This window comes from Sinocyclocheilus grahami, unplaced genomic scaffold, assembly GCF_001515645.1.
Source record: "Sinocyclocheilus grahami isolate Dianchi unplaced genomic scaffold, SAMN03320097.WGS_v1.1 scaffold1520.1, whole genome shotgun sequence".
NCBI classification, from domain to species: Eukaryota; Metazoa; Chordata; class Actinopteri; order Cypriniformes; family Cyprinidae; genus Sinocyclocheilus; species Sinocyclocheilus grahami.
Window position 1 is genome coordinate 168,257 of NW_015506699.1, and position 11,091 is coordinate 179,347.

At 37.8% G+C, this 11,091-nt stretch overlaps 2 protein-coding genes across 2 annotated transcripts; both read left to right on the forward strand.

Moving 5' to 3' along the window:
• The first annotated feature begins 958 nt into the window (after positions 1-958).
• On the forward strand, positions 959-3,682 carry LOC107570892 (uncharacterized). The gene is made up of 6 exons (XM_016257172.1): positions 959-1,306; positions 1,976-2,299; positions 2,407-2,433; positions 3,170-3,220; positions 3,318-3,359; positions 3,510-3,682. The coding sequence occupies exons 1-6, from the start codon at positions 1,261-1,263 to the stop codon at positions 3,680-3,682; spliced, it is 663 nt and encodes a 220-aa protein (XP_016112658.1). The 5' UTR covers positions 959-1,260.
• Positions 3,683-7,963: 4,281 nt separating this feature from the next.
• LOC107570899 (polymeric immunoglobulin receptor-like) lies at positions 7,964-11,083 on the forward strand. Its single transcript, XM_016257177.1, has 7 exons — positions 7,964-8,021; positions 8,116-8,451; positions 9,055-9,372; positions 9,996-10,178; positions 10,300-10,410; positions 10,593-10,666; positions 10,769-11,083. The coding sequence occupies exons 1-7, from the start codon at positions 7,964-7,966 to the stop codon at positions 11,003-11,005; spliced, it is 1,317 nt and encodes a 438-aa protein (XP_016112663.1). The 3' UTR covers positions 11,006-11,083.
• The last annotated feature ends 8 nt before the right edge of the window (positions 11,084-11,091 follow it).

Below are 11,091 nucleotides of genomic sequence, written 5' to 3' on the forward strand. Positions count from 1 at the left end.
ACAGCTTCTGGTACACTGTGATTTGAGTGACGAGACCAAAATAGAGCTTTATGTTCACAACAGTGAGAGGTGGGACTTTCGAGTCACAAGCAAGTCTTCAAGTCATATCCCAAGTCCTCAAAGAGTTAAAGTTAATGAGATAATTAAGTGAGTAATTAAATGACGATTGTGCATTAGTGATGAACACCTGCTGTTATTGAGAATTACAGAGGATCAGATGTTGATGTTTTATTGGTTAAAATGATGGCACCATCATGGAGATCAGTGTTTGCTTTAGATGTACTCTTGACAATTGACTGATCCTTCTGTGTAGTAATGCATGAGTTGTTGAACAGTGAGCAGCTATTAGCTGGTTTTATGTAATGAGATAGTCATTATGAGCTGGCCTGATTACACAAATCAAATAAGCTTCTTGTTTATTTAATTTATATGTTTAGGATTTGCATCAGACCTGTGAAACTACACCGTGCAAACAAAGTGCAACTTTAAGATATAGTGAATGAATTTTAAATCTATGTAATGCATATAAAAATTCGAAATCCAGAATTGTGTAGACACACACAGTCTTCAAGAACCAGCATATGAATCTCAACAATGGTGACAACCAACAAAAGGCTTCATGCTGCAATGCATGCTGGGTAACGCCATAGTAAAAACTCCCATCATGCACTGCAGTATGAATAATTATTGTCACCACTGTTGAGGATCATATGATAAAAGTGTACATGTCTAAAAGCCTGTGCCTCTATAGAGTGACTTGATTAATATATATATTTTATTTTACAGCTCAGTAATAGCTGATTGTCAGTCTATAAACGAAAGAAAAATCACTTCATGATGTTTGATTATCAGAGGGTTCCACCTCTGAAAACCATAAGCGCTATGTTTGGAGAGTAGTCAACAAGGCCTGTAGTGAAAAGAATATCATCCCCACTGTGAAGTATGGTGCTGGCTCACTGATGCTAATTTGTGTGTCAGAAGCTTTTTGACCTGCACAGGAGCTAAAAGTCAGGAAGATACTCATGGTCACTCTCTGATTTAACTCCACTGTGAGTCATTGACAGCATGACTGTATTTCATCACTGTGAGTCAGAAGAGTTTATCAAAGAGGAAAAGGAAGAGGTAGAGCTCTTTGTTTTATAAAAAGTATTTAAGAGCGCAAGATAGAGACACAAAATCAGACACGACGGAAGAACTCACTGCATCTCTGACTGCCAAAGAAGTTATAGATTCACAGGAGCAAGAGTTTTATCATCAGTGATGATGATGAAGACCCTTCTCTTCTTCACAATCTGCCTGATTAAAGGTAAGATGCTGTTTTTATTACAGTATCAACCTGTATGTGACAGCTCTTTTTTACTCTTTACTCAGCTGAGATCAAATCGTGTGTGTGTGTGTGAGAGAGAGAGAGAGAGAGAGAGCTTGTGTGTTTATGTGTTGGCCTTTTGTCTTTATTTGTGCAAGTTTGCTGTTAGTATATGATCATAAGGCCCTTATTAAAAGAGGAAGTTAATTTTGATTGACAGGTCACATGGGTTATGCTGATGATGCTGTGGTAGATTCCACATAGATGACGGATCCAGCTTCAGTTGTTCGGGCGCCAATTGTAACGCTTTGACTCGGATAACTCGTTAAACCCATGAAATGAAAGAGATGGAAACGAAGAGTTGGTGTCCCACACATTTAATGGCTGGTACACGGCAACGCGCTCCTCTCATACATGAGAGATTAACTCTTTCTGGGCGTTACAAATAAAAGTAAAGACAAAGTAATAACAAGAAGGCAGAGCGAACTTATCATCCATAGTGGTTCTCATTACACAGGCACGTAGTCCTTCTACGTCATCACCACATAGCGCGCGTTATAAGTTAAGTGATCAGTCTCTTAAAGGGCACACCACACTATAATGTGATGCATGCAAAAACATAGTTTTGGCCGTTACAACATGACGCCAACACAATGTTACACTATTCAGAGATGTGTTGTGGGACATCAGAGGAACAGACTGCTTATTTAAGAGGAACTGCTGTCATTCGCTGTGAATATCCAGAGAGATATAAAGATTGTATCAAGCAGCTGTTTGAACTCCAGAATGGATCACTACAATCTTATTTTACACATGGAAGCAATCCGAGATTTTCTCTGGATGAGAGCAAACAGGAGCATGTTTTTACTGTGACTATTGCTAACGTGAGCAGACATGATGATGGGGTGTATCTCTGTGGAGCACACGTGAAAAACAATCCTTCAAACATCGGCTACAGTCTGCTTTTCACAGAGATTCAGCTTCATGTTACAGGTGAGAAACGGTTAACAACAAACTGAATATGACATGCACACATAATGTCAGATAAACAATGTAATCCGTGGATGATATAGACATTTAAATTCCAGTGGAAAATCTAGAGCGAAGAGATGCTTCAGTACAGTCTGGTGAGTTCTTCAATAGCACTCACTCACAAACATAAATATATATAGCGCTCATGTAGTAAGATATTAAAACACCAAATTCAGTATACAAACCATATACAGATGAACAAATGAGCCCAGAATATGAATAAAACACGCTAAATATCACAATAAGTGTTTTCCACAGAAATCCATTATGAAGAAAACGTTTAATGTGGCTTAAGATTATGAAGAAAATGCTTAATGTGGCTTAAGATGGTGAAATTAGACAACCAAATTTAGTATACAAACATTATTCATACAGGCAAGCAGATTTTAAACAAAAGCACAGAATTTTGTGCTGAAAAAAATGACAAATGGAAAATGTACATTCTGGTTGTGAAAGTATTGTATAATGCATCTAATTACACTGATCAAAATTATAAACGCAACACTTTTGTTTTTGCCCCCATTTTTCATGAGGGCCTTTTGTGTACATGAAAAAAGTCTTAGATCTTTGAGTTCAGCTCATGAAAAATGGGGGCAAAAACAAAAGTGTTGCATTTATAATTTTGTTCAGTGTACATGGCTCTGTGAAATACTTGATTCTGATTTGTCAGTCATGGCATTCAGTGGTCAAATATTCCCTAATATTCCCCGCTGGCCATGATAACGCTGTATATCAGACTGCTTGAGTGTTATTTTTAATGCGGTGTGTGTGTGTGTTTTCCAGATCTCCATGTCTTCATTATAGTGTGTGTGTGTTTGGTTCTGTTGTTAGCCGGAGGACTGAGTGTGTTGTTGCTCAAGCGGAGGTGTAAAAAAACACAAGGTGCAAAAACAAATGCTCTGAAACCAAACGGGATGCTAAAATGTTTTTAACTTCTGTATTCTTGTATGTTCACTTTCATCATTTTGCCCATCCATAGGCTCAGGCTCATCAGATCAGAGGAACACAGGAGATGATGATGTTTATCTATTAGCATGACTACAGAATTTGCCAAACACTGTAAAACAATATTGGTGTTCAATTACAGAAGTAATTCAAAAAGATAAAAAAACCATAATAGAACTGGTAATCCCAGATGCTATTTGATTAAAATAATAAATCTGTCCCTTTCAGGTAGTTTCATCTGCTTATTATGCAACGATCCCAGACTCTGGAAACACATCATTACACCCGTCTGCTCAGAAACCTATCAGATTAAACACAGTTTATGACACGGCACATTTACCCAAAAACCCCTCTGACAATGATTTCTACACACTGGCTTGGAATAAAAAAAAAAAATGATTTCAAAGGACTGTTTAGGGAAAAAAATGCCAGCGTTTTAATTTCCCATTTTTTACACACCGCATGGAATGGCAATATTTGGTTCAAAAGAATGATTCAGATCTGTGACGATAAACTAATCCCAGACTCTGGAAACACATCATTACACCCGTCTGCTCAGAAACCTATCAGATTAAACACAGTTTATGACACGGCACATTTACCCAAAAACCCCTCTGACAATGATTTCTCCACACTGGCTTGGAATAAAAAAAAAAATGATTTCAAAGGACTGTTTAGGGAAAAAAATGCCAGCGTTTTAATTTCCCATTTTTTACACACCGCATGGAATGGCAATATTTGGTTCAAAAGAATGATTCAGATCTGTGACGATAAACTCCTCATATTTCACCTGCTGCTCCTCGTGTCAGGTGAGAGTTATTCTGTGTCTCTCTAACAGTCTGTCTGTTCTCAATCAGGTCCATGTTTGCACTGAGCTGTTTCTCTCTCTTCATGTTTTTATAGTCTTGGCATGTGAGACGAGTGAGATCTTGACTTTCACTGCACATGAAAGAGGGAAAATTTAAATATAATGTCCATATGAGTCTGGATATGAAGAACAGAAGAAGTATCTCTGCAGAGGAGAATATCCAATAGTGATTATTAAAGACAAACCTGTTGAATCTGAATCAGCAGCTAAAGACAAAAGATTATCTCTGACTGACAATAAAACAGATCTTCACCGGATCTTCACCGTCACCATCACTGATCTGAGAACAGAGGATCAAGGCAAATACTGGTGTGGTGTAAAGGGGGGATTTGGAAGTTATGATTATAAGAGAGAGATTTACCTGGAAATTAAACCTGGTAAGTCAGAATATACTGTATGTGTGCTCATATACTGTATATGGTGTAAAACATAATACAACTAATATATACTCAAAATAAATATAAGATAGGTCTGTTTGCGTGTGTGACAGTACTGTATCATGTGCTGAAAGATGCAGAGAGGCGAGATAACAGAAACCACAGTATCCCCTGCAGATGGTGACTGTTCACACCACACACAACAAAAATCAGAGAAACACAGTAATGGACGATTCTCTCTGAGCGATAATGCATCTGCAGGAGTTTTTACTGTGTACATCGCTGAGCTGACAGAAGAGGATTCTGGGATATACTGGTGTGCAGCTGTACAGAGAGGACAAGGGCACAAGAACAAGTGGATTTCAGTCACTGATCTGAACATTACTGCAGGTAAGACACCGTCACCAAGTTTTATGTTTCATTTAAAAGCAGAATCTCATTGTAAAATCAGTTACCTAAATAACAGTTTGCTTGTATAGGACTGTATTGAACAAACACTGCTGGTCACATAGACCATATTTCCACCACACCCCAGACATCAGTGAAGGGTTAATAACAGCTTATTCATAGGCCAAGTCACTAAAGTGGTCACATGACCTTGTGCCACTGTAAAATGAAACTGCATATAATTATTTCTATTGAAATATACAAAAGCATTGGTTTTAGAGTCTAAAGTATTTTTTATTCCCACAATATCTGCAATAACTGTATAAACTACAGCCTGCCACACTGATTATGTGGATGTCATCATTTATATATTATGTGAACGTGACCTCATGAATTAAACCTAATGATTTGTGTTTGTCACATCAGAGAGGATGTCACCTAAACCAACAACAACAGCTTCATTTCACACCAGCGACAGCAGATACTGCATCTGACAGAACCGTCTCATCTTCATCATCATCTTCACCATCAACATCAGTGTTAATGTTTTTCTCATCGACTGCTAATGCAGTGTCATCAAAACCACAAACAGGTGCGATCAATTCTGTTGCTCAAAGTGTCTGATTAAATATGCAGAGACATTTGTTTCTCAAGTTCCACGTAAAACAGGACATTTAGAGACATTTATTAGATGTTTTTGTCTGTTTTTCAAGATTTCACATCAATCTTTATACTGTCAGTTATGGGGATATTGATCATATTTGGATTGCTATTGTTAATTTACTACAGATTCAGACGAAAGAAAGAAGGTAACACTCTTTTCACTCTCTCAGACACACACACACACACATGTTGAGACTATTTGATCATCTTTCATTTGCCACACTATGGCACTTTCATAACTGGACATCTTGTCAAATTAAAGGCCTTTAATATGTTTAATCTCAATCTGGTGTCACAAAACAGCAGTGTGGCTGCAAGGCGATGTTCTTGTCTCGGCTGAAAATCTGTCCACTGAAGAAGTGAGTTTCATCATGTGTCCGTTTGAGGTGGATCTCAATCTCTAGCACTCTCTCTAACCACTTATTTGTGGATTCTTATCATCTTTACCTCTGCTGACCATACTGTTGCTCATCTCAAGTGTGTTTTTACTCTGGTGACTGTCTTCGCTTATTTTAGGCCACTCATATTGTCTGTCATTTTGAAGAGATCATTTGCACAGATAATCAATCTGGCTACAGTTTGGGCCTTCCTGTATTTGATGAATGTGACTCCTATAATGCTCCCGCCTACTCCACCGTCATATTTCAAAATACAAACCATTCAGACAAGACTTCAGAATGGCTGGAAACAAGCGACACTGCAACTCTCAGTCCATAAAAGACTGTGAAGATTCATGGACACCAGGTTGATTAACAGTTAAACTGTTTGGTTATATATCTGAATCTAATGGACTTTTATTTATTCCATATCAACAATGAGCCTTTGAGTCTTGTAGAATAATGAACCTAACCAATTGAGAAGAAATCAATAAGTGGAAAAAGCAAATGCCTGCTGACAGTTTCCCAATCGGAAGTGGTTATCACTTCCGTAAATAACTGAACTGTTTGTAAATGTGACCATAGTGATTGGAGAAATGAATGTTTTTGAGATTTTGAATCAGTTGAACTAATTGCTTTGCAAAATTATTCAATGTTTTGGTGATGCCTGCTGATCAAAACGGTGTAAATGCAATGAAAACTTAACCCAAACTTCCATAAAAACACCTTTCAAAATCCAAATGTTTTGTTGGAAGTGAAATCTATTAAATGCAATTAACAAATCACATAATACTGTTAAATGTGAGATTTATAATATGTGTACTTTTATTGGTTTGCTGGAGCTTGGCTAAACAGACCAATCAGAGACTATTAACTGATAATCTTCCTTTTCATTATACAGATGTGCCATTAAAATGTATATGCATGTATAAAATGTATATAAGATCAGATAAAAACCATGAACACTGGAGATCATCGACCCTTAGCGCTGAACATTTAAAATTTCAAAACATTTCGACACAATTATGACGTAACAAAGACTCGTTTACTGAAATCAAGTTTCGCACTTTGATACATGCTCCAATTCACTGGTTAAAACAAATGTTTCATAAAGGTTTTGAAGCTTCAAAGTGCACATAACCATATTAAGGACTCAAATACAGGGCTGATAACATATTATGCTGCTGTGTGAAAGTATGCCATTGCATTTGGAAAGATATATGCCAATTATCGCCATATCTACAGCCACTTGAGCTTGGACCCTGATGCCTGCTATTTGAGGCAATACTGTATTGATGTTCATCCAAGTTTCTTTTGCTCAGTTTGGTCTTTTAATCTCATTTTTTTCCATATATGAAAATTATGGTTTTAAAATAGACTCACCCCTATACCCTGCACTACAAGCTTGTTTGTAGGCCTATATAAGTGAATGTACATGCATCTGCACACTATGGAATAACAATGTCTCGCCTTTTACAATAAATTCCACATGAAGAGATAAAATGCAAATTTAATTAAACAATAATAATAAAGGTAACTTTTAATTCAAAAGTCATATTTGCATGATCAATTAAATGAATAAATAAATAGCTCAAATATGCACTTTGGTAGTATACAATGTCAAAGTAATAATTAGACCATAAGTGCTCACACATGCAATAATTGGACCATAAGTGCTCACATATGCAAAACAAAGTACAATGGATTTGAATGATGCTTGCTGTCTCTTGGCTATGATCAGTGTCGGTGACTTGATGAATTATATATTAATTCATGTTCATGTGTGCTTAAAAGTCCTTGATCTCGTCTAAGCACTAGGCTGAATTTATTTGTGTCTGCTAGATTAATATATGTAAATGTACGATTTAATTAATTAAGATAGCAATAGAGGGAGCTCCTGGTGCAGACACAGTATTAGAGAGAGAGAGAGAGAGAGAGAGAGAGAGAGAGATCTTGAGATTGAGCTCTTCATTAATAGAGACTGGCAGCTGCACACAGATAAAGCAGAATGATTCAGATCTGTGACGATAAACTCCTCATATTTCACCTGCTGCTCCTCGTGTCAGGTGAGAGTTATTCTGTGTCTCTCTAACAGTCTGTCTGTTCTCAATCAGGTCCATGTTTGCACTGAGCTGTTTCTCTCTCTTCATGTTTTTATAGTCTGGGCATGTGAGACGAGTGAGATCTTGACTTTCACTGCACATGAAAGAGGGAACGTTGAGATACAGTGTCCATATGAGTCTGGATATGAAGAACAGAAGAAGTATCTCTGCAGAGGAGAATGTCCAATAGTGATTATTAAAGACAAACCTGTTGAATCTGAATCAGCAGCTAAAGATAAGAGATTCTCTCTGACTGACAATAAAACAGCCCGGATCTTCACCGTCACCATCACTGATCTGAGAACAGAGGATCAAGGCAAATACTGGTGTGGTGTAAAGACGGGATTTGGAAGTTATGATTATAAGAGAGAGATTTACCTGGAAATTAAACCTGGTAAGTCAGAATATACTGTATGTGTGCTCATATATGAACAAACTAATATAACACTAAAATACTCTAAAGTAATATGTCAGAGGTCTGGGTGTGTGTGTGAAAGTACTGTATCATTTGCTGAAAGATGCAGAGAGGCGAGATAACCGAAACCACAGTATCCTCTGCAGATGGTGATGAGCGACTGTTCACACCACACACAACAAAAATACTGACCCGCATCACTTCCTGTCACATGACATGCAGTTTCCTTGAGAAGAAATAGTTCATTCAAAAACAGAAAGAATAACTACACATCTCAAACTCAGATTTATTTGTTTCTAAAATATACATTTCAGCCATCAGCCTTATATTCTTTCAAATCAGTTTACATTTGGCAGCTTTTCAAGTTTGCGGTATCTCTTGACATTAAGTGATTCTAAAGGTCAAGGTCTTTTTCATTTCACATTCATGACATTATCAGCGTTTGTAAGCAGACGGCCAGTGAAAACAGCGTCAATGAATGTAAAGCAGAAAGAGCTGACATTATTCAGACTAGTTTCTGATTAAACCACCAATATTGCCATTGTACGTACTTGATTATTTTCTTTTTATGCTCTGATTTAGTGTCCCGAGTGTCTGGTGTGACTGGAGAGCATCTGAAAATCACCTGCCGTTATGAAAGTGAATTAAAGGATAATGTCAAAATCATCTGCAAAGCAAGCAGCACGTCCCTCTGTGAGAAATCAGCTATCAAAGTTTCATCAGAGAAACACAGTAATGGACGATTCTCTCTGAGCGATAATGCATCTGCAGGAGTTTTTACTGTGTACATCGCTGGGCTGACAGAAGAGGATTCTGGGATATACTGGTGTGCAGCTGTACAGAGAGGACAAGGGCACAAGAACAAGTGGATTTCAGTCACTGATCTCAAGATTTCTGCAGGTAAGACACCATCAGCCATTTTATATTATGTTTAGGGACATAGAAAACGAAATCATATGTTCTTAGTATAGAAGTAGTGAAAATGCCAAACACACTTCGCTGGTCACACACAAGCCGCTGAATTTCCTCCACAACCTCCACATTAGTGAAGCGTCACTAACAGCTGTGTCTGGGGAAAGTACAAAGTGTCACATGACCTTTTGCCACAGTAAGACCATAGAAATGATACTCTGTATATTTATTCTGAAATGCATGCTCAGTGAGCCCAGTCTCATGGAAATGCGTATAAATAGTACGGCAAATAAAAACGAAAACTTGTGGTATTGATATGCAAAAATGGACTTTGGCGTGCATATAATACGCAGTTTTCGCGTACAAATGATACGCATCTACCCCACAACCCTAAACCTACCCATCGCGTAGCATATACACGCCAAAGTCAATTTTTGCATATCAATACCACGAGTTTTCGTTTTTATTTGGCGTACTATTTATAAGCACTTCCATGAGATCGGGTTGGCTCAATATATAACATGTATCTTAAATAGTTTCTCTTGTCATCATATCTGGAAATAACTGCATGGGCTGTCATGCATTAAACCCAGTGATGGTTTGTGTTTCAGTTACATCAGAGAGGATGTCACCTAAACCAACAACAACAGCTTCATTTCACACCAGCACACCAGCGACAGCAGACACTGCATCCAACACACACATCACATCTTCATCATCATCATCTTCATCACCTTCAGTGTTAATGTTTTTCTCATCGACTGCTAATGCAGCGTCACCAAAACCACAAGCGGGTGCGATCAGTTCTATTGCTCAAAGTGTCTGATTAAATATGCAGAGACATTTGTTTCTCAGGTTTCACGTAAAACAGGACATTTAGAGACATTTATTAGATGTTTTTGTCTGTTTTTCAAGGTTTTGCACCAATCATCATGGTGGTGGTCATAGGGATACTGACAGGGTTTGGATTATCATTGTTCATTTATTTAAGACAAATAAGGAAGGCAAAAGGGCAAAAGGAAGAAGGTAACTGTCTTTCTCACATCAATCTACTTGATATAGAATCATTTTTATTCTCATTTGCCATAAATCGCAGCATTTTCATAGTCAAACCGGACTTCAGAGTCACAAACTTGCATACTGTGTCAAAAGAAAGGTCTTTAATAGATATTGTGTGACAAATCAAAAAATCTGGTGTCACTAAACAGGAATGCAGCCCAAAGATGTGGTTCATGGCCCGAATAACAATCTGCCCAGTGGAGATACGGGAGCAACTAGACAAGTGAGCTTCATCATGTGTCTGTCTGAGTTCAGTCTGTATTTAGTAGTGGATTCTAATAATATTTTCCACTCTTAAACCATTTATTTTTCTTCTTCTCTTCAGGCCACACATACAGTCTACGATTATGAAGACATGAGTAGCTCACTTGATCATCCTGACTATAGTCTGGTCCTTCCAGCATTTGCTAAACATGACGCCTCTGTTTATGCTTTAGCACAATTACCCAGCAGCCCCTCTGACATTCTCACTTACTCCAGCATCAAATTTACAGCTGCACATCATTCAGACAGGACTTCTGATGGGCAGGAAACATGCGACTACACAACCGTTAGACCTTAAAAGACTGAGGACACTCATGGAGACCAGGTTAAACCTGAATCACACCAAACTGAGAATGCTTCTCACTTACTTTGTGATTTTAAACA

What these genes read in the sequence shown, in the direction of transcription:
- LOC107570892 (XM_016257172.1), top strand. Translation starts at nt 1,261, where the DNA reads ATGATGATGAAGACCCTTCTCTTCTTCACAATCTGCCTGATTAAAG. An exon ending in CACAATCTGCCTGATTAAAG is followed by an intron (nt 1,307 to 1,975) that starts GTAAGATGCTGT and finishes TACACTATTCAG; the next exon opens with AGATGTGTTGTGGGACATCA. An exon ending in GAACACAGGAGATGATGATG is followed by an intron (nt 3,360 to 3,509) that starts TTTATCTATTAG and finishes TCTGTCCCTTTC; the next exon opens with AGGTAGTTTCATCTGCTTAT.
- LOC107570899 (XM_016257177.1), top strand. Translation starts at nt 7,964, where the DNA reads ATGATTCAGATCTGTGACGATAAACTCCTCATATTTCACCTGCTGCTC. An exon ending in TTACCTGGAAATTAAACCTG is followed by an intron (nt 8,452 to 9,054) that starts GTAAGTCAGAAT and finishes GCTCTGATTTAG; the next exon opens with TGTCCCGAGTGTCTGGTGTG. An exon ending in ATACGGGAGCAACTAGACAA is followed by an intron (nt 10,667 to 10,768) that starts GTGAGCTTCATC and finishes TCTTCTCTTCAG; the next exon opens with GCCACACATACAGTCTACGA.